Source organism: Anopheles cruzii, chromosome 2 (genome assembly GCF_943734635.1).
Source record: "Anopheles cruzii chromosome 2, idAnoCruzAS_RS32_06, whole genome shotgun sequence".
Taxonomy (NCBI): Eukaryota; Metazoa; Arthropoda; class Insecta; order Diptera; family Culicidae; genus Anopheles; species Anopheles cruzii.
Genome location: NC_069144.1, coordinates 44,756,806 through 44,778,646, shown reverse-complemented (window position 1 = coordinate 44,778,646; position 21,841 = coordinate 44,756,806). Strand labels below are relative to the sequence as shown.

General features: G+C 51.0%; 8 protein-coding genes across 8 annotated transcripts in view; 3 read left to right on the top strand and 5 right to left on the bottom strand.

Moving 5' to 3' along the window:
* The window catches only part of LOC128279135 (uncharacterized), a 3,512-nt gene extending 1,398 nt beyond the window's left edge, over positions 1-2,114 (bottom strand). Inside the window, exons 1-5 of the mRNA XM_053017855.1 lie at positions 1,995-2,114; positions 1,652-1,921; positions 1,561-1,588; positions 1,391-1,491; positions 390-669 (exon numbers count right to left, since the gene is read on the bottom strand). Of these exons, the coding sequence (XP_052873815.1) occupies positions 390-669; positions 1,391-1,491; positions 1,561-1,588; positions 1,652-1,921; positions 1,995-2,114 (799 nt within the window). The remainder of the gene's footprint in view (positions 1-389; positions 670-1,390; positions 1,492-1,560; positions 1,589-1,651; positions 1,922-1,994) is intronic.
* Positions 2,115-3,365: 1,251 nt separating this feature from the next.
* On the top strand, positions 3,366-4,054 carry LOC128268088 (general odorant-binding protein 67-like). The gene is made up of 2 exons (XM_053005102.1): positions 3,366-3,602; positions 3,674-4,054. The coding sequence occupies exons 1-2, from the start codon at positions 3,366-3,368 to the stop codon at positions 4,052-4,054; spliced, it is 618 nt and encodes a 205-aa protein (XP_052861062.1).
* Positions 4,055-4,185: 131 nt separating this feature from the next.
* On the bottom strand, positions 4,186-6,027 carry LOC128267364 (protein THEM6). Its single transcript, XM_053004182.1, has 3 exons — positions 5,511-6,027; positions 4,843-5,057; positions 4,186-4,783 (listed from the first exon to the last, which is right to left on the bottom strand). Exons 1-3 carry the CDS (start codon positions 5,662-5,664, stop codon positions 4,421-4,423), a joined length of 732 nt encoding a protein of 243 aa, XP_052860142.1. The 5' UTR covers positions 5,665-6,027; the 3' UTR covers positions 4,186-4,420.
* A 467-nt stretch (positions 6,028-6,494) lies between these two features.
* On the bottom strand, positions 6,495-7,226 carry LOC128278323 (uncharacterized). Its single transcript, XM_053017033.1, has 3 exons — positions 7,111-7,226; positions 6,922-7,044; positions 6,495-6,854 (listed from the first exon to the last, which is right to left on the bottom strand). Exons 1-3 carry the CDS (start codon positions 7,207-7,209, stop codon positions 6,495-6,497), a joined length of 582 nt encoding a protein of 193 aa, XP_052872993.1. The 5' UTR covers positions 7,210-7,226.
* Positions 7,227-8,620: 1,394 nt separating this feature from the next.
* LOC128279052 (uncharacterized) lies at positions 8,621-9,453 on the top strand. The gene is made up of 3 exons (XM_053017773.1): positions 8,621-8,757; positions 8,822-8,944; positions 9,019-9,453. Exons 1-3 carry the CDS (start codon positions 8,635-8,637, stop codon positions 9,373-9,375), a joined length of 603 nt encoding a protein of 200 aa, XP_052873733.1. The 5' UTR covers positions 8,621-8,634; the 3' UTR covers positions 9,376-9,453.
* Positions 9,454-10,665: 1,212 nt separating this feature from the next.
* Positions 10,666-15,353, top strand: LOC128269391 (uncharacterized). The gene is made up of 3 exons (XM_053006842.1): positions 10,666-11,736; positions 14,718-14,881; positions 14,952-15,353. Exons 1-3 carry the CDS (start codon positions 10,716-10,718, stop codon positions 15,168-15,170), a joined length of 1,404 nt encoding a protein of 467 aa, XP_052862802.1. The 5' UTR covers positions 10,666-10,715; the 3' UTR covers positions 15,171-15,353.
* On the bottom strand, positions 12,606-14,318 carry LOC128269223 (putative alpha-L-fucosidase). The gene is made up of 3 exons (XM_053006625.1): positions 13,267-14,318; positions 12,957-13,206; positions 12,606-12,861 (listed from the first exon to the last, which is right to left on the bottom strand). Exons 1-3 carry the CDS (start codon positions 14,316-14,318, stop codon positions 12,745-12,747), a joined length of 1,419 nt encoding a protein of 472 aa, XP_052862585.1. The 3' UTR covers positions 12,606-12,744.
* A 4,664-nt stretch (positions 15,354-20,017) lies between the features above and the next one.
* On the bottom strand, positions 20,018-21,671 carry LOC128268551 (death-associated inhibitor of apoptosis 1-like). The gene is made up of 2 exons (XM_053005676.1): positions 21,539-21,671; positions 20,018-21,478 (listed from the first exon to the last, which is right to left on the bottom strand). Exons 1-2 carry the CDS (start codon positions 21,547-21,549, stop codon positions 20,521-20,523), a joined length of 969 nt encoding a protein of 322 aa, XP_052861636.1. The 5' UTR covers positions 21,550-21,671; the 3' UTR covers positions 20,018-20,520.
* Positions 21,672-21,841: the final 170 nt, after the last annotated feature.

Genomic DNA, 21,841 nt, shown 5'->3' with positions numbered 1-21,841 from the left:
CGGCAGCGCCCTCTAGTCGCGATCGCTGGCGTCACTTTTCGGTGACAACCATATTCAAGAAAAATACAACTGTTTGCTGAACGTTTGCTTTTATTTCCTAAACTCATCTTTGGACAGAACAGAAAGTATGCAGAACAGGGTACAATAATAAGTTTGATTAGATAGGTCGAACGCTCTCTTTCTGTCTCTCATCGAAAATCAACCACTTCCGTGATTCCTGGTCTGCTTAATCCTGGTCGTTTCTCGGTTTTGCCAACATAAAGAAAGGACATCCATCTTTCAGCTTGCTTATCAACAAATCGCATCCTTGGTTTTGAGTCTGGGCTGCATCGGGACAATTCTGCAAGAAAACAAGAGGGTTTCAAACGCTTCCTTCAGGGGTGTCTTACCGGACCCCATTACCTGGAACACCGTGCCGTGCACACAGTTGAGGAAAGCATCCGCCGCGGCGCTGCACGCCGGTCCTGCACCTTGAACCACCGGTGACGTCATGGTGGAGTTCGCTGGGGCCGAAAACGTCTGGTAGCACTGATCGATGGCCGAGCTGATGGCTGTGGCAAACGTAGGATTGCTTTGGACGATCGGCTGGAGGCTGCTCTTGAAGCCATTAGCGTTCAGTTTGCCGCTCGTTAACCCGCCCATCGAGGTCAGTATACACTCCGACATGCACTGGGTTTGCGAACAGAGTTTGTTAGAAGAGGGTTCACGCCATCTCCAGATCAGCGACGCAACTTACCGCCGGTCCGCCGCGTGGGCCATGTCCATTTTGTGGCCTTTGCGGGGGGCGCTTCGGTGGGCCATGTTCCGCCCGGCACTTCTCAAAAACCGAACTGTCCACCAGCTTCGGCATCTTGCAGCAGTCAGCCACGGTGGTGTTGCTTGCGCACTTCCTAAATTCTGCACGATCCCTCGGGTGGCCTAGAACCTGCAGGATGAAGCGGCGAGCGGATGCTTCAGCCGGTTACAGTAACCTAAGGTCTCCACACTTACCACAACACTGCCTAGGAACACTGCCAGGATTAGCGGTACGTACGGACTCATCATGGTGGCCTCGTTTGAGGTGCCTCAGTGTCGAGGGCCCCTTTTATAGTGCTTTTACACTCACTCGAAAGGCTCGTTAAAACCGTATCAAAACCTCATCAGAATGCCTAAATTATTTGAGTTCCGCGACAAAAACACTTCCATTTTTTGTTGGTAAATGATAATTTTAAACGAATTTACATGCATGTGAAGAAATCAGAGATAGAAATTTGCTTTATTGTCACAGTCCACCAAGAGTGGCCGTTAACAAGTGAAATTAGCAGACCGTGTTTCCGCCAGATCGTCGATCGTTATGGAGTAGAGTTGTTATGTCCTTTTTGGGTGGTGGCTATCATCATTGGTTTCCTGCGGGCAGCTTGTGCGTTTGGAATGTCATAAACATTTCCCTCAAATCATCCACCGAACCGGTACAGGTGGAGAAGTAGCTCTTGAAGTCGTTGCACAGCTTGGCTGAAAAGAGAACACAGAATGCCAAGTAAGGACCAACTGCGGACACCGTCAACCCAAATTGTCACTCACAATCAGTATAGCTTTCGGCCGGGCATTTCTGAAAAAGGGAGATACGCAAGTTAGTGTGGCGAGGAAATCTATTGCGAATCTGGGAGCTTACCATATGCAACTTGCCGGCTGCGCACGTAATCAGCATGGCCGGAATCGGATCGGAGCACTGGCCGGTGGCCGGCTTCAGTAATTTCTCAATGCTAGCTCGCTCTGCCTCTAACATCGGACCGCACTCCTCCAGCACGATCGTCTCCATCAACCGCTTCATCTCGCTTGAAGCCTTAATCGTGTCCTTGATGTACGCACGGATCTGATCGGCATCCAAGCGCCCGTCCGACTTTACGAATCCATGTTTCTTCATGATGCACAACCCAAGCTCCTGCGCGGGAAGAGACACAAAACGGTCACTCCGCACCATTACCTTGGCCAGCTAGATGGCCAGCCTTACTTACGCAGCCATTCTGGGGACTCGGTGGACCCTCGGGAATGCTACCAAAGCACTCGTGCAGCGTCTGGTTGTTGAACACCTGCGGAATGTCACAACAGCCCTTGTCGTGGTTGCCCTTCTCCATGACGGGCAGCGATTTGCAGATCGGGTTCGGCTCACCGTTGGCGATCGGAACGAACCACCCGACGAAAGCAAGCAAACCCCAACAGCAGCACACCGCACCTACGACCGATCGGCGGAAGCTAGTGGCCATTATTTCGGATCGGTTCTCGGTTCGGCAGAGCGACTCGCTCTCTAGCCCAGTACTGCCGCTAGCACAACGCTAGCGGCCCCATTTTATGCCGCGGCATTCCCAAGGGGCTTATTAATAAAAACTTACCAAAAACCAACAACGTAATTCGCGCTTTTTTGTGTGTTCGACCCCGCTTGAGTTGGCAAGTTGGTTGGGCGGTTTTTCCCATTCCCGCCCAAGGTCACAAAAGTAAAATTTGCAAATGGCAGATCGCTTTTTCGACCATCTAAAAAAATCATTTCAGTTTTCAATAACACACCCCAGCAGCAGAGATTGGAACAATTTGGGTGAAAATCAAAACACATTCAGTGTTTTGTGGCCAACGAGAGCGTAATGGGTGGAAAAGGTTCATAACAATGGTAGTGCAATTGGAGGACAGTTTTTGGTGGCCATAAGCGATCATAGACTGAAACTTTTCTATGGAGAAGAATGTATCATAAATATCATAGATCTGCCCAAAATCGTTTACCTTTATTTGCTACGATTTATCTCGGAAGCAGTGGTCATTTGTTTTCAACTAATTCTGCCAAACAGCACCGAAAAGCTGCAGTTCGACGTCTATGCCAAATTTTGCACCCCGTCGAAGGACCGATCGAGCCGCTCACCGCACGAGCCGCTGGTAACTTGAAGCGTGAACCACCGCCCGAGGGTTGTGGGTAGTAGAATGTAAGTCACCAACTGGAACTTGGACCTTGGATCTGCCGAACATTAGCGATCAACAAAGTGATCTCCACACTGAGTTCAATTCTGAGTGGGATGTTGTCGGTTGGGCTGACTATTGGACTGAGCAAATGACTATTTGATGGACGATCGGTGCGTGGCTTTAATTCGTGAATTTCATCACCCGTCACTTACTCCCGAATTATGATGATCCATTCATGAGTCGCCACCAACCGGACTTTCTCCAGTTCCCAAGTGTGGTTCTAATTTTAAACTATTAAATCTTCATTAACCTTCGCGTGTGGCCAGGCCCCGAACGGCCAGCGCCAGTATAAATAACGTGCCAATCGGTTCGTAAGATCATCAGATCGCTTCAGTTCGACACCCGCCCCAGAAAGTAATCGTAACTCCGATAGGTGAAAAATGCATCCGATCGCCGGTAAGACTTTGCTGGTGCTCTGCTGCTCGGCGCTGCTCTCGGCCGTCGTGTCGGGCGCACCGAGCTCCTGCACCAAGCTGGACCTGCAGACGGATCCGTTCTCGTGCTGCACCATCCCGAAGCTGCTCGACCTGACCGTCGTCAGTAAGTGCTTCGAGCAGTTCCCCATCGATGCGGCCAGCGACAGCTCGAAAGGCGCCAGCGGCATCCCGCAAACCGATGTAAGCTTGTCAGAACCGCTACCGCTACCCCTACAGGACGCTAATCTTGATTCGTCACCTCCCCTCCACAGTGCATGTCCGAGTGTATCCTGAACAGTACGTCGATCTACAATGCGCGGGGCGTGCTGAACGAGAAAACACTGAACAGTGTGTTTATCGATAGCCTACCCCAGAACAGCCCATGGCTGAGTGTGGTTCGAGGCGCGGTCAAGGACTGCCTGGCGAAGTCGTCCAGACAGAACAAGGACTTCAGCAAGTCGGTCGCCGACCAGAAGAAGACCACCGGCAGCAATGGCGGCCGGGTGTGCAATCCGCAGGCTAGCTTCCTGGTCGACTGTATCCACACGACCGTGTTCAGTAACTGCCCGACGACGCTGCGCTCGACCACGAACGAGTGTGCCACCATCTGGACGTTCCTGCAGAACTGTCCCTTCAGCGCCCTCCGTCAGTGAGTTCTCTGTCTGTCGTTTCCGCGTTGACCGAAAAATTCCGGGAATGAAAAGTGAAGAATAAAGACGGACGCACGGCTACGCAAACACCACAGAATGTCCATTCCGTTGTTCGGACGTCGTTTGACATTTATTACATTATCAGTTTACTTTAGCCACTACGCAGAGAAGGAGTCAACAACGAGATAGAGGGAACTCTTAAGGGGGAACAGCAGGTGTTTTTGAGATCAGCGGAACGAACACGGAGGAACACGGAGTTGGAGTTCTAATAGACCTCCCATTTCGGGCAAGTGGGCAGGATGCGACAAGGACAACGAGTAACAGTGAAGAATGCAAAACGCTCGCGTCCGGTTGGTCTCCGGCTTCACTTCAGCATTCGCTCCGCAAGCTGGCGCTGGAGATCTCGTTCCATTCGAGCCACTTGGACACCTCGAGCGGTAGGTCCGGCTTCGAGAGACGTGCCGGTTCCGCCAGCACACCGGATCCGGTGCCGTTTTCGGCCTTGTCCAAAAACTCGGTCGAGCTGGTTTGGGACGTCGCCGAATGTTTTGCCGGCGCCGCCGGGCCGTGGGCCTGCAAGCTGGGACCGCTTTTGAGCAGGGTACCCATAACGTCATCCACCGAGCACTGTATGACGCGCTGCCGGCATAAGGCAATGCAGTGGATGAAGCCATCGTTCGCTCCGAGGAACCGGTGCTCCATGAAGATGGACTGATCGTCCCAGTACACGATCTGCGTGGCAAAGAGTGAGGTTAGTTTGTCTCCTTCAGGCTCCTGGAGACGGTACTTACCTTGGAACTAATCGTGAAGCGTGTGAAGGGACGTATGAACCGCCGATAGCGGATGGTGGTGGCCCCCTGCACGACGGATCCTCCTTTGCTTCGGATGGTCCGATAGAGGGACGTTCGCTCGTAGAAGTCGACGCGAGCAAAGTCCACCTCGCGCAGGTAGCGCGCATTGTTCATGTGGTACAGCAACGTGTCGATGTCGTTCGTTAGACAGAGCCCTACAAGAGGTTGCAATTAATTTGTTAACTTTTCATCGTAAGCTAGCAAATAAATTGATGCTTTCCGAAATTGCATAACTGAACTTTGCACAAAATATTTTTAAATGGAATTGAATCCTTCAGCCGCTAAACATTTGCAAACACCATGCGCCTCCATCGAAGGAACCATTGGAATCGTTACTTTGTCCGTCTCTCAACCTAAACCTAAAGAAGTAAGGCACCGCTTCTCATTAGAAAGCACCTGGCAGCACTCCGGGGAACTGTGTTATTGATTTAATCGAAAGCCTCGGGCGACGGAATGTTTTATTCATCGAATAAATCACCGAGCCGGGAAGCGAGATTCGAGCGTCCGGCAGTCGGACCGATCGAAACCGCGTAACTAGAGATGCTAATTATAGCGCGTGACGTGTAAGGGATGTGCGAAAGCGAGGGCTTACGGGCGCCACTACTCACCGACGACGCTGCTCGTGTCCAGAATGTGCATCCGTTTCTTGAGAAAGCGCGCCGAGACCACGCAAAGGCACATCCGCAGGAAGTAGTGCAGCTCAAAAAGGCCATACAGGGCCACCAGCACGCCGAGCACGATGCCCAGCACGGTGCACAGCATCGCGGGGCGCTTGCTTTGATCGCTGCTGGACGGCTAGCAAGGACTGCAGTGCCGAGCGAAAGCTGGCGCCACTTGACAGCTGAGCTCACTTCCGGCCTTCCGGTGCTCACAGGTCCCTTACCTTACCGTGCGACTATCGACCATCAGTGCGCCATTATTCCTTTTTTTTGTTACTATTCACAGCACATCGATGGTTCGCTTGAAGGTGCGTGGAATGCACGAAGAAGAATTCCCAGAACGAAGCGCAAACCGAAATACCGTGCACTTCCTTGCACTGCCCGCCCAATCTTGTACACCACTCAAAACATCCTCACGATCTAATCCTCGGAACGCCAATGGGCAAAACGCCGCGAAATCCTGCACTGTCGTCGTTCAGGTGACAGCTTGAAGCGGACGATCGAAGGAACCCGCATCCGAGCAGCCGACCGATGGATAATAAACTTTCTGACGAGGTTTTCTTCGTTTGTTTTGGTAACTGTCGCGCAGGCGCTCTGGGCCAGCGCTCGTCGTCGGACGATGGTTTTCCTGTGTGCGGTGCGGTCAGATGCACCAGTCGTCGTAGGTCTGGTACACACTCACACACAAGGCGGTACGAAATGCAATCGGTTCCCTTTTACGCGACGGATGTAAACAGAAGCAGAATCTGTGCCAAACGGCACGTTGTGAGTAGCAACGATGGTAGGGCGTGAGAAAACTATCTCACTGTCGGTGTTGTGAGAAGCCTTACGCGAATTCTGCATTTGCAGTGCGGCGGTGCATATTTTTTATTTTACATCAAATGTCTTCCCAATTTACCATGCTTACGCACTTCTTTGCGTGTTCGCAAAGCTTCACAAAAATGGACACTTGCTGTGGTACGACTTCAGCTTCTGGCAGTCCTCGTTAACGGTGAACAGCTTCGGTGGGCAGTCGGCAAACAGTGTCATTCCCATACAGGCCAGGATCGTGCCGGAGATGGGATGGCAAATCTGTTCACCGTCGAAGGCCGGCGTCAGCTTGGCGCCCGCCTCGATTTCGTCCTTCATGCCGTCCGCCATCTTGAAGCAACTGTCGATTGTGTCCAGCGATATCTGCTTCCACTCCGGAGCCAGCGGTTTGGCCGAGCCGAGGTACAGCTGCGTCAGTGCCTCGCGATCGATTTTACCGTCCGCGTAGAGACCGGTTTGGTTCATCACGCACTCAGCCACACACTGTCGTGATGGTGATTGGAGATACTTTTACTGTTTTTGGTTTCGTATCTAAAGGCTTGTTACTTACGCAACCCCTCGGTATGCCTCCGATCGCCATCTGACGCTTCGTTTGGCCGATCCACTTCGAATGACACGCCATAAAGGCACTCGGCTCTACCAGTGACGGTGTGGCACAACATTCTGCTGCGTTCTAGGAGATCGGCAGCGGGTCAGTTATTTACCTTAAGGAAGGGAGAACTACCAATTTTATACTTACTTTCTGCACAGGTGGTCCCTTCAGGCACGGGTTGTCACCGAAAACCAGGCCACAAGTGAGAGCTGCTGCGACAAAAATGAAAGACTTTAAATTCTTCATTCGGGAACACAACTGAATTCCTATGTACTAAACTCGCATTCAATCTATAAACATCTGCAGCTTACGCTATTCTAAGCGGCATTTATACTAAAACTGGTCAGGTAGATAATTTTATTCAATCCAACGGCAAAACTTTTCATTTCATTTGACGTACAGCATCCTTCTCTATCTTTATAATCAAGACATCAACTGTGGACATTTTAACAAATTCGCCACGCACGCATCTTTAGCCGAAACGGCCCCCAATGGTCCGGCACTCCAGTCATAACAAACCTTCAAAGTGTCACTCAGCTTTCAGTCGACTTTAAAGGGTTTCATTGGAGATAATTAGCACAACGGGAGGTTGTTTTAGTTCCAATTCACGGCGGAAATATCACTATCGATAAAGAGCAAGTCAGCAAGTCAATGTCGGCGGTGCGAGATATAACTTGAAACCGCCTTGCTGGCAAACCGAGGCATTTAGTACGACAGTTCAGTGCGTAGCGATCGGTTCTAGATTAAACAAGCTTTCTATTTAGCGAATAATTTAAGCTGTGCTGTTTATGTTCCATTCTGTTCTCCTTAGGAAGTAAAGCATTAATTCACGAGTAACTCACGCGTCAGTCGACAGCGACAGTGTTAAATCCACACCAAGTAACGTTTTTTATTTACCTTTCAGATTCCATGCTTTGTGTCAGTGTCAGCTCTGGGCTAATCGGGTGATTGGCCATCCCGAGAATGAAAAACCGATTTGATTGAATGTCTGACTGCGCAAACCATCAACTCTCAGGCTCATCTGACAAGTAAACAAATGGGCCGAATGGTACGATCACTGCAATTGGCAGGCCACTTATGGGTAACGAACAATCGAAAATGGCCGTTTCGCCATCACGCAAGTGCTGCACGATGGCACATGGGAGGTTGCAAACTTATTAGTTTTTCATTCCGTAAACTTTTATTAAACTCCCGTACAGTAAAAGGGGAGCAAGCAATGCGCTGCTCATCCGATCTGGTTAGACACACACACACAAACACTGCGCTAATTTGCATCCGAAAGGGCCCTGTGCCATGGAACCGCTAATTACGTTGTCGATTATCCGGCGCACAATTGCCATTCCCGCGACGCAGCCGCTTGTCGTGCGCAATGATAAGGCAAAAATGGGCTTCAACAAGTGCACTTGGGCGCCCCGGACTGTCACCACGGGCCCGGGATGCACCGCACAGCTGCACTCACATGCACCGTGCCATTCGCGTGCACCTTTCATTCCTATTATTGCACCGCGCGCTCTACGGGCCCGGCCCTGAGAGTAGGGCGGTGAAAAGCGGAAGTGGATATTTGATTGTTTCTGCTTCGTCCGTGATTTGCGAGTCGCGAGATCGGGCGGATAAAAATGAAACCCACAGCCCTCGGGTCGATCTCAGTTGCATCGAACGGCTCGCAAGGTGATGAACCGTAAAATGGTGGCCCAACTGCGTGGTGTAGTGAAGTTCCTGCTCGTGGCCGGTGCGCTGCTGGTTGACTTTGGTTCCGCGGAAAATCCCTGCTCCGGTGGACCGCCCGTCGATACGGTACGGTCGAGGTCCTGGCTCCGAGCGCACTGATCCGATAATCGCCCCGTTTCTTTCTTCCCAGAAACCAGCCGAATGTTGCGCAACGCCGATGCTGGTCGACGGAACCATCATGATGGACTGCTACAAGCAGTACAGTGAGCAGACGAAGAAGCAGCTCCAGATGGACGGCATTCCGCGCGGATGTGTAAGAACGCAGTTGTCCCGCTTTCAAAGCCCAACCGTTACTTAGTAGCGTCACGTGGTGGCCGTATTTTACAGTGCATCGCCGAGTGTGCCATGAACGCGACCATGATGTACGCCGACGGAATGCTGAAGCGGGACGATCTGTCGAAAATGTTTATGGACGCCGTCAAGGACAAGCCGGAATGGATGGCGGTTGTGCGCGATGCCACCAACGCGTGTTTCGAGCTGGCGGAGAAGAAGAAGGACGAAATCGAAGCCGGGGCCAAGCTGGAGCCAGCCTTCGAGGGTGAGAAAATCTGTCACCCCGTTTCTGGCACGGTTCTGCGCTGCATGGGCATGATGATGTTTGCCCAGTGCCCGCCGACCGTTTTCAAGGAGAGCGAAAACTGCAACAAACTGCGCGAATACGGCAGCATGTGCCCGATGATTTGATTTTTGTGTGTAAAAGTAAAGGCAGTGTAGTAGACCACAAAATACAGCATAAGTTGAGCAAGTGCCCGATTGATTAAACACCAATTTCTTATCTTGAAACCAAATGATTGTTTTTGAAACGGACCGTGCCGAAGCGAACGTTGTACAGCTTGCGCAGTTCACGCACAGATGGCGCTAGCATCCGAATGCGTGCCGCTGTAAGTATTTGCACCGCTGCAAAAGTGTTTTAAATTCGAACATGCTTTTGTCGTTATTTTTACCACCTTTGGTTTGACGATTCGACTGCAAAGAAACCCCTTTTGCTCCAATATTTGAGGATCGCTTATTGTAATTTACTTGTGACAAGGCGTTAAATGCATTTTAATGACAGCACCTACAAAAACTTATTTATGTTTCGTCCTCATTAGCAATTTGTTTTCCAACTATTCAAACAACTCGTCAACAAAAAGGCCGAAGAGTAAAGGCTCGCTGTTAAGTGATTGCTATCAGTTTTCAACCATTCAGCGAACCAATTTGCGCTGCAATTAACACATTTCTTGAACATACATTCCACCGTCGCCATTAAATATAATTACAGCCATGTTTAACCACCGAAAGAAGCTGTACCCTTACTGATTTATCATTTCCCCGAATCACGATGTGCTCTGGCACCCCAAACTGCTCCCATGCGGGCCAATAAATTAAAGATTAATTATCCAATCAACAGCGCCGGTTTCATTCATACGACACTATGCGCCACGGCTCTCGGTTACCGGACGTGTGGGATAATTTAGGCGCCTTCCCGCCTTGCAAGAAGGTTCATCGATAAGATACGGCCACCGGCGCGGCTTAGCCGCAAAAGATGGTACACCTGTTCCACCTGTTGCAGCTGTTGTGACTCAGGACACTAGTTATGCCAGGTGTGCAAACAACCCGTAATCCGCACGGTACGCGCTGCAGGAGTGGCCCGTGTTTAGATTCCAAATCGCTCCCATTGCCAATGAGGTCCAGCAGTTTCGTCAACCCGTCCGTAGCACATGACCTCTCGATTGGCCTTATCGGTGTCGGTTGTGTTCTTCACCGTTTATGGGTAGCTCCGTGTGACACGCATTACGTTGACAGATGAATCCTTTTATCGTTGATCCAAGACATGAGAGGGTCACTGCGGTAGACAGGGAGCACGTCCGATGAGGGAGCATATGCGAAAGACAGAGCGGCGGTGATTATGCTCGGCGATCGAGCGGTTGATATAAACTAAGATGCCGCGCTCGGTGAACCGCATCGGCCGCCAGTCGTCGTTTGAAGCTGACCGCTGACGGTCGCGCGTTCCCAGTGACCTGCTTGTGGAGAAATAATACATAATGTGTTCGGTCCGGAGGTTGGTCGCGATCGTCGCCGTTAGCATAGCAGTGGCCACCGCCGTCGGCCAGGTGTCGGTCGCCGATACGTGCCCCGTGTATCTGACCGTGTCGGCTTTGTCGCGCAGTATGGAGGATGCGCCACTGGTGATCAACTGGGGCCCGGGGTGTGAGACGCCACCCGAGTGGATCGGGCTGTACACGGAGAATCCGGCCCTGTCGGATGCACCACCGGTGGCGAAGGTACTCGTGAACGGCGAGCGCAGCGGACAGATCGTGACCGAGGTGAAGTTTGGACGCCACAAGCTACCGGGCGGTTGGAGCCACGAGCAAGTCCTGCAGCGCATCCCGAAGCGCAAAACAAAGCCGATCTGTTTCGATCTGTACCTCACGAGCTACGACCGGGACGGGCAGCTGCAGTACTTTGACTGTCTCAAGATACAGCCGACGTGGATGTTCACCGAGGGTGGCCTTAGCAACGTCACGCTCAAGGACCTGTTCCTACCGGGCACGCACTGCTCCGGCTGCTACCAGACGCGCGCCAACGTGGGCAACGTGTTCCTGAAGAAGATCGGCTTCCGGCAGAACCTGGACATCTGGGCCCAGCTCGTGTTCGGCGTGCGGTACCTCGATTTCTCGATCGGTTACTACCCGTCCCACAATGGGACGCGCAACTTCTGGATCATGAACGAGCACTTCCGCGTGGCCTCGCTCTTGCCCATCCTGCAGGACATCCGCCGGTTTGTGATCCTCTCGGAGGAAACGGTGTTCATGGACTTCCGGCGCTTCCCGCTCGGGTTCCACAACCACCCGGACCAGCACGCGACGCTGCTGGCCCTGCTCGAGCAGGAGCTGGGCGATCTGGTGTACCGGCGGCGGTCCGCCGCCGACGGGCTACCGGTGGAGCAGGACATCGCCGACGACACGCTGCCGGACGGGGAATCGTACAATCTCACCATCGGCGAGATGCGGCGAGAGGGAAAGTACATACTCATCACCTACAATCATGAGGCCAGTCTGAATGGTAAGTTCCCTGTGGCCGCAGAGCAGAGAGAGCCGAGGAGCGAACGTTTCAATCAAGCGCCGCGGTGTTAATGTGTGCCTCCCGAGGGGCGATTATCCAATTGAGGGGCGTGAACATGCCGCTGCAGCTGCCACGCGGCGAGTGTGCTGATTTGCGCATTGATTGTACAAAATTGCATTCACTCAGCAGCCAAGACGCGCGACGGTGATCCGTACCGCACCGAGGGATCCTCACCGCGCCTTGGAGACGATTGCAGTGCGCTTTTGCCGGCACAACACAGACACTTCCGTCCTTCAGCGGTTAAGACAACACCGTTCGTTTGATCGTCGTCTGATCACACAAAACGCCTTTTCACACAGTCAAGGGCCAAGCGGCCATTAATTAGCAAGGCACCCGTTCTAGTGTGCGTCCTATTTCGGTTCTGGTTGGCCCTAAAGCCGACAAACAAACCACACGAACGACAATCGCCGTGCGTGGCGTGGTTTTCTAGCGACGTCCTTGACATTCGCCACCCGGTACGCCATTAGATGGACGTGACAAAACCATCCCCACACACAACGAGCGGATTTGTGGGCCATTTGTCCTGGCAAAAACACACCTCCACACGGGGGGGCTTCCTCGCACAGGGCAGGGCGACACTGACCCACATTCGCGCTTCGGCGGGCTCATCGGTCGCTGTGACGCAATGGATTACTGATTTCGGCCGTGCCGAAATCTCAGTCATAGACAGAGAGATGCAGGCCAGAGTGCGAGCCGGGTCCCGGGACCGGGGTTTCGTGATACGAGTCTTTGCTTTTATTGGTTACCCCGTTTGCTTTCGGTCGTTTTTGTTTGCGACTACCTTTAAGACTGTCGCAGAGGCTTTTTAATCCGCTTCGGGTCTCCCCAAAGACGGTTCATTGCATAATGCGCGTTTATTACGTCCAATTAAAGTGCCCCTTGACGGCGGGGCCCACAATTAGCCGCTTCCGAGGGTGACGGGTACGAAGTACAGCGCTGCCCGGTTGCCTACGGCCACCGGGACGAAACGACGATCTTCAGTGTCCACGCGTGGTGCAGCTTGAGCCGGTCGATCTCGTTCTTCGCCGGAAACTCCACCACGATACCGGTGGCCGACGGTTTCCACTGGGCGAGAGATAGACGGGAGAGAGAGAAGGAAGGAAGTGAGACACAGAAACAGATGCCGGCGTACCAGCATTTTTGGCAGCATCGCGCCCTACCTTAAGCTGTGTGGCGAAACCGAGCATCGTGATTTGCACGATCTTCGTGACCTGGTTGCCGAAGGCACCGAGCTCCACGCTGTTCGTTTTGTACGGATACTCCAGCACGATCGCGTACACCGTGGTGAAGCTGGTGTCGAGTGTGGACGGTTGACTCGCTGCCGTATACCAGACGCTTCCGGTGAGCGAATCGTTCTGGTGCGTCCAGGGGCGACTCTTGTAGATGGCCGCACCGTTAACCTTCAGCCAGCTGGAAGGGGGTAGCAGTGAAAATGGCGGCTCGAATGCTTCCGTCCATACTTTTACTTACCGCCCCATGTCGGTCAATCGTTCGGCGAAGATCGGATCGATCGTTCCGGCTTTCGATGGGCCAACGTTGATGAGCACGTTTCCGCCACAGCTAACCGTGATGACGATCTCGGAGATCAGCTCGTCGCTCGTGAGGAAGTCCTCCAGCCGAGCGTTCACTCGGTGGCCCCAGCTGTACCGGTCGATCGTCAGGGCGTTCTCCCACTTGTGCTTCTGCAGTACGCCCGGGTTGTAGCGATCGGAGCACGTGTGGAAGTCACCGTGGAGGCAGAGCGTTCCCATGCCCCACCGATCGTTCGTCACGATCGTGTCCCGGACCGGGCTGTCGTTGTACAGCCAGGTGAAGAACTCCTTCGCCTGCCAGTACCCATCGGGCGCCTCCCAGTCACCATCGCTCCACAGGACCTCCGGGTGGTACGTGTTGACCAGCTCCTGGAGCTCGGGCCACACCTTCCCCGTCACGTAGTCGCGCTTCATGAACGCGTGCGCCCTATCGCTGATGTACAACCGATTGAACCACTCAAACAGCGAGTAATAAACGCCGAACGTTAGGCCCGTGTTCTTACGGATCGCACCGGCCAGCTCGCCGACGATGTCCCGATGTGGTCCCACATCGACCGCGTTCCAGCTGAACGAATGCTTTGAGGGCCACAGTGTATAACCCTCGTGGTGCTTGCTCGTCAGCACCACATACCGTGCCCCGGACCGTTCGAACAGTTCGGCCCACTCGGTTGCGTTGAACAGCTCCGCCGTGAAGTCGCTCGCAAAGTCCTGGTACGTGAAGCCCGGTTTGTAGTTGTTCTCCATGAACTTTACGTAGCTCTCGGTTTTGCTGCCCTGCCAGTTGGTCCAGAACCACTCGGTGCCGTAGCTGGGCACCGCGTACACGCCCCAGTGGATGAAGATGCCCACCTTCGCATCGTCGTACCACTTCGGTAGCGGCCGAGAGTCCAGGCTCTCCCAGGTCGGTTCATACTTACCACTATCCGGGCGCTCCGCCGCCAGGCAGCCGGCGGACAGCGCCAACACGAAAAACGTCCATTCGAAAGTCATTCTTAAGAAGCACTAAAACCCGGGCATCGTTGACCGATTCCGGTCGATTACATTCCTTTCGGGGGGCGGACCACTGCTCTTAAGTGTGTGCGTATCTGTCAGGCCACTCCGGTTGATAGGGTTGGATGGTCATGTGTTGGAAAAGAGAATGTGCTCTGGTGCTTTGTGTCCCGTGACAGCCGATAACGGAGACAATCGTCGTCGGGATGGTCGTTGAGATAGAAAGAGAATGTAATCATCCTGCCTCCAACAGAGATGCGGAGAAATGTTCTATGTTCTATGAATTAGGTGCTATGCACATTGCATAGCTTCAGGCGTAAGGAGTCGAGCTTCGAAGCGTCCGTAATGCGATGAAAGCTTTGAAACCGCCTAATATTGCGATCTCCGCTCTTTTTACAGACTCGGACATCATCTGGAAACCGTGGAAAAAGCATTCCAGCGCGTTCCTGAAGCACACGGAGCTGGCCGAGTTCATGCAGAATCTCTTCTCGCAGAAGCATCCGGATTCACCCAAAGGCATCGGTTGGAGTCTGCACGGCGTCCAAGGACTTCAGGGTAGCTACGTAAGTTTGAGCAACGGCGGCGCCGCGGTCCCTGGGGTACGTGCACGCTAACGGCCACTGTTAATTGCAGAACGAAGGTGACGCGTCCTTCATGATGCCAAACGAACGGGCCACCGTTGTCAACCCGAAGCTAATGCACCTGCTGGGGGGTCCGTGGAGTTTGCGTGCCAACGCCGTGCTGCTGGATTACCTCCCCAACACGAACCTAATCGATATGGCCATCCACACGAACCGGTACAAAACGCTACGGAATGCCGCGAGCGAAGCGGTAGTGCTCGACATCCAGTAAACCCGTGGCCACCGCAGCACACTGCACTGCAATCGAATAGAAGATGTAGGTTTAAGAGCGTTTCATCACGGCTTTTGTGTAGTTCATCAGTTTTGTCCTCGTCCGATCGCAACCATGTAGCATCATTAAGGTACATCACCCGTGCATATCATTTTTAACGTACTGAATAAAGTAACTATCTAAGTGTCACCACTTTCTGGGTTTTTTTGTCTAGATTCTAGAATTGCTTGTCATCGGTTCGATTACGGTCCCCTTCAAATGTAATTCGCCCAACTCATTGCGTCCGATAAAGCCCACACGATGAGTCAGAGTCAGACTGCTCAACAGCCTTGTGAAGGTTGTCGGAGAAGGCTGAGAAATAGCTGACCCCAGGAATTCAACCTTCTATTGCGCATACCCCCTGTGTATGCCTTTCACACACACTTGGCTATCGGCCCCGAGAACAGTAACGGTGTGGCTTGTGGAGATAGTTGACGACTGCCAAGTCGCGGCGGTCGTTTCCGCTAAACGCTCCCCGAGTGGCGCCATTCCGAGAAGAGTGGGGCCTGACTGTGGATCAAGTGTTTGTTTCTACCACATCGTCATTCCACTTACAACGATGACGCAGCTGAATGGGGGAACGCTGGTTAGAATATTGTTTGCTGCTAATTTCAGAACTTGTGTAAGAGTTGTTTACGCAGCGGATCGATCGCTGCACATGCAGAAGGTATTACAGATCATCATTAGGAGAACAAATCTCCTAATTTAGGAGAAAATCCTATCGACTCAATCGACGTTTTCATACCTGGCGAATACCTCGAGGCCTACAATGGACCGCAGAATGGTGGCGCCAAGACACTCTCCCACGAACCGTTCGGTTCAAACGCACCCCTATGTGCGCTGTACTTGGCTTCGCTGAAACCCACGGCCCAATAGACTAATAAGGGCATGGTTTGTGGCGCGACTCACGGCCGTTGCATTTTGCGATTGCATCATGACACGATATGCATTCGTGCCGTGGGTGAGTAAAGAGTCACAATTTGACCAGGGCGATGCAATTATGGATGAGATTTACGAACAAAAACAATGTTTGCCTACATTTCAATACAAGCCGGTCGAGCTCTGCTTAATAATTCTCGGTAAACAGTTGTATACTTGAAGACGCTGGCATTAATTATGATCGGGTTTTGAATCCAAGCTGAAAGCTGGTGACTCACTCACTGTCAGCAGCCTCAGCTTGATGCAATGCAAATTAGCAGCCATCTGCCAATAGTCGAACCCGGCCAGATGTCATCTCGCTTACAATGTGTTCTTTTGAAATCAAATGTAGCTTCGCGCCAGATGAGCGACTGATCTTCGACGATGCCACAGTTTGCCAGAACGCAATAAACTAATTACGGGCCGTGCTGAAAGACATCGGTAACACTAAAAGCGAACCTTGTTTTGCACTTAGAACTAACACTGAGCCTGAGGGCCGATTCTGGGTTTTCCAAAACATTGTTTTCGCGGCAAACAATCGACGTACAGGCGGACGCTAAACGTGATCAATCGCAATGATGCCGAGGCCCGCGAACGCAGGAATTCCACAGTAGCCATTGTGTCGTTTTGCAGGCCGCGAGCCCGGCCTGCAATTTGCAGCTAATTGGCAGCCCGTCGTTGTTTTGATTACCATGTACCAGTGAATTCTTCTCACGTCGCGTCGCCGCCACAACTGGCCGCGGAAATTCTTCGCACATGGCGTGTCACAAAGTGGTGAGTAGGTGCCGCTGTCGCTGCATTCCGCGACAATAATCGATGCGATAGGTATCGCGGGATGAACTGGAAGGAAGCTGAACCAATTGTGGATATGCGGGTGTCCAAGTAGATGATGATGTGCCAAGTGGAACTGCAGAAAGTCACAAGATGCTTACGTAGCAATAACATTGTATATACGTTCTTTCCCATACAATAACCTCTCTCGTTCTCTATCAGTTCTCGTCGTATTAAGTTACGTACTCCAGGCCCGGTTTAAGCATCCCTACTGAGTGGTTAGCTAAGAGCCTGCCCTTTGCACACCGCGCCCTTTGGAGCGCAAAGTCCAGGTAAACCGTAGGTCGAAGATCGACCAAACCGCAATTGCTTAGTCGAGCGATTGACACATTCCATTGCCGGTTGAATAGTCTCGAGTAACCTTCTACATCCGATTGGTTTACAGTCGCCGTCAAAGGCCCCTCCGGTGCGCCTCTGACTCACGATCACGAACCAGGCCGCGGTCTGTTGACAGAATCGTTTCAGAGCGTTCGTTCATCGTTAACTTCCTGATTTCTGGCGCATAGAAGGAAGTGGCGCACCAAATGGATGCTGACGGCACCGGCGTCGTCAAGCAAGGACAAACAGCTCAAGGAGCGGCGATAAGAACATTATCTCGCAGGCAAGACAAAGCCCCGTCGTGTTTGGTTCGGAGTATGAAACTGGTAGAGAGAACGAACTATAATTCATTCTTCGAATGTCTGTTTATGTTTTTATTATATAACGATGTAACGATGAGTCACAAAGTTTGATAAGAATCTTATCGATCGGTTCTGGTCTGGCTAGACTGGACAGCATATACTTAGGAATCGAGCAACGCAGAAATTATGTAAATTTCGAAAGCTAATTGGACCAGCCATTTTCGCGTTCTCCGTCCCCATTTGCTCGGCTAGTGATGGCGGCGGCCAGTAGACAGGCAGCGTGAAACAAGTCTGCGGCCGAAAATAGCACGCGCCCGAAATAGCTTGCACTTTCCAGTCTGGGTCGCGCCACCGTACGCTGTCTGCGAACGCCAGACATCATCACCCGGTCGCGGTTCCTGAAAAGCCCCATGCAACCGGAACAAATGGATCCAATAATCGCAACCGCAGCACAGACAACTGCCACTAGTCGAGTCTGGGAGACGATTCTACGGTTAATCTGTTAGATTCAACATAATCAAGTGTTCCTTTACTGAGTATCGGTTGTGTTTTAAACCAGTTGGCCACACAAGCCCAAACGCAGCTCCACACCTAACCTAACACGGCTTGGAGAAAGTGTTAGCCAAGGTATATTCTTTGTAGACTGGTGAACGGTTGCTGACAAAGTGGGCACTTGTCCACTAACGAGGCACGCTCGGCACACGTGAGACCGCTGTGTTATATTTATTGATGTAGCAGAGCTGGCCAATCTGACTCTCAGCAACGCTTTGATTGCATCCGAGATCCTCTTCGGTCGAAGTCGTCGGTGTGGCTTCATCATCAGCAAAGCACGAGGAAGTCGGTTCGGTTGGTTGAGGTCCACGTGAAACTGGCTGGTGTGAATGGTGTCCTGGTTGAAGACGGCGAGGCCGGCTCGAAGCCGAATGTGCAGGGTTGCGAATGCACGCAGTCTCCATCCACGTACATCTTTTCACACGTCTCGATAAACTTAAGACGTCAAATGCATGCAGTTGCTGTGCCAAAAAGCATACTGCTCCCACGCTTCATCATCCTTTTGCCACTCCTTGAGTCCTCCGCTGCAGCTAAAGCATGCAACACAATCCCCAGAGCCGGTGTAAATGAAACCGGCATCTTCTCTCAGGTCCGGTATGTCATCGAGGAAATCATCGTCGATGGGAACGTTGTTGGTGGGACGCTTCATAAACAGTGGACATTTCGCTGACCGGAGCAGATGTAACATGAATACAAGTTATGTTTCTTTACGAGAAGAACTGCCACAAATTTGCCCAATTCAATCATCATCTAAACTAAAACAAAACAAAAATTTAAACCAAACAGCAAATGAAGCGATGGTTTTTTTTCTCAAATAAGTTCTAACCCATTTCTAACCCCCATCAATTGTGTCGACCCGCCGCTCGACCGTGGCGGGAGTCTTCAATGCAGACCAAGGCCGCTCGACGGTTGTAGTAGATATATAAGTATTAGTATTTATTAGTATTAGTATTAGTATTATTATTATTAGTATTAGTATTGTAGACCAAGCAGGAAACACGTCTGTGTGGGCGAACTAGAAGAATGAATTTATTCTACACCTTATCCCAGTGTTAAGTTTGAATTCTGGATTACTATTCTAACAATGTCCTTAACTTAATCAAAGTTGTGGTGTGGTGAGGGCCCATGCCACAGTAGGGAATTTGTATGGGAAAGGCGGACATATTTGTTTTTAGGAAGAATCTACAACGTTTTTTTTTTTGCATGTGTTTTGATGAAATTCAACTTTTTATGTGTAATGCAAGCGTTCAAGTATACTAAATTAGCTTTTTTCGTTATTTTAAGGGTTTTAAACGCCTGAGCTATGCAATTTTAATGACACTAAAATCTTTTAATGTACAATCTAAACGCCTGGGTTATGCAATCTGTATTGCACCAAAATGTTTCAATGGATAATGCACTGAAAATGCGTAAATATTCTGCAACTAGAGACCAGGCGCCTCCATATAATTTTCTTAAAATAAGCCTAGCGGATGAATTGGCAAGTATATGCAAGCCCAACCCCCCAGGGAAATGCCAGGGAAATAGTTTAAAATTACTTAAACTTTGATTGTAATTGAGGTAGAAAAATCCAGCGTCAACTCTTCACCGTCGCCATGAGGTAGAAAAATACCAGGGCGTCATTTTGAAATGCTTACACTGCGGCTCGTGCTGGTTCTCGTTCTGACACTGGTAATTCCTGGTCGGTTCGTAGCAAACGCGGCTGACGACAATTCGGCAATGTGGTGAACTATCCCGGCTACGTTGCCGGCCATGTGATAATGGTTAAATAAGTACGCACATTTCCACTGTCGTTGACTGACTGAGTGAAAGAGCTACTGCGTCCTCACTACTCCTTTACTTCTTCACTAACTGTCTCTCTGCAGACTGTGGCGGATCTTTCTTTATTTATATTCATTCTAGTTGCGTTCTCGGTGGCTTGACATACTTTGCTAATTGGGTTTGGTTCTATGCCTAGGTATGCAATAAACATCTCTTGTTTAACTGTATAGCAGATATGCTACATAATGACTAGTTTCGTTGTAATGACTAGATTGTAAAGACTAGTACGAGATCAAGAGATGAAAGAAGCTTCAAGCTCAAAATCTCTATAATACAGATAATAACAACAATCACTTCGAGATCAGTCTGCGTTCAATCGGGAAACATTCTGCAATCAACGAACTACTATGTAAAACAGAAGTGCTGTTGTCGTGAGTAAAAGTTGTGAATAAAGTGAAAATCTTAAACTGAACTAGAAGTGGATGTACAAAGCATTTCAAAAGTACACCGTTACCATGAAGTTCCCGTTGTTTTTCTGCCACAGCATCGTCCTTCTCCGTTCTGCCATTTTATGTTCAGCATTGTTCATCGTTCTTTGAGGCCCTGGACATTTTGATGGACTCCATCGCCTAAGCCAGATACACTCTTCGTATGTCGATGTATCGATCCCTGCATAGCGGACACTCGGTAACTGCTTGTGCACATTTGCCACACGCCACGACATGGCCGCAGGGAAGAAACACCGTATTGTACTCGTTTAGCAAACATATTTTGCAGAGTTTTTCATCTTTAGTCACTTTTTCATCATCCTGCCGGTCGCCTTCCAACGTGGGTGAGCATTCAGCATCCCCACTAGGTGTCCAGTGGCTCGTCGGCTCGGTTGGCAACCTAAGGCTGGATGTGCCTGGTTCCGTATTGCTGGCTATCCTTTTACATGTTTCCACAAAATCACGGCCCTTGACCAGTTTCACGTACTCACAGGTGCTGTGGTGTTTTGCATGCTGCTCCCACGGTTCATCCTCCGGCTCCCAATCATTGAGCCCTCCGCCGCAACTAAAGCATTCAACACGGTCACCGAAGCCGGTGTAAAAAAAACCGGCATCGCTCAGCTGCTGTGGCTTTTGATGTATCGATTTTGGCCAACTTTTGAACGAGCTCAGCCGATTGGCTTCGATCGCATAACTAGGATGCGCCAGCCGTTGAAATGATCGTTGACTGTCCTCCGTGTAATTGTTGTGTTGAACCGAGGTCATAGAATTGTTGAAACGGTGCATGTTACTACCACAAACGTCGCCATCGGGGTCCGGTACGTTATCGAGGAAGTTCGGATTGATCGGCACGTTGTTGGTCGTACGTTTCCGTAACAGTGGACAACGGGGTGACCATCGCAGGTGCTCCGTGATAACGTTATCTTGCTCTTCCCACATACCGACTTCCACTTCGCAGAAGTAACACTTCACCCTGTCGGCGATGCCGGTGTAGAAGAATCCGTACCGGGCCAGCTCACTAGGGTTGATGAAGCTCACTGGCCACGATGATGTAAAGGTACCCAAACGACAGATTTCCCTGTTAAGGTCCTCATGTAATCTGCTTTCGGAAATAGAAAGATCAGCTACCATTCGGCCAAGTTTACACCTCACTACTCACCGCCCTGTCATTGTATTCGAAACTTTTACTAACACCTTTCGTATGAAACAGAGGATGCGATTGAATCCTTGTTATCAGCATGTCAGACAAAAATACTTTCTATCGTTGCACTCGTTCCACAACCGTTTGTCATGTCAACCAGCATTAATTTTCACACTGTTCGCAAAACGCGACCTCGATACCCATTTATACATTTTTTTTTACTGATAAAAGCTGATTCGCCCCCTATATCACAAGATAGGATCAGGAGATAGCAACGCGAGTTAGCAATGCTCGCTGACTCTACGGTCATTCCCAGATAAC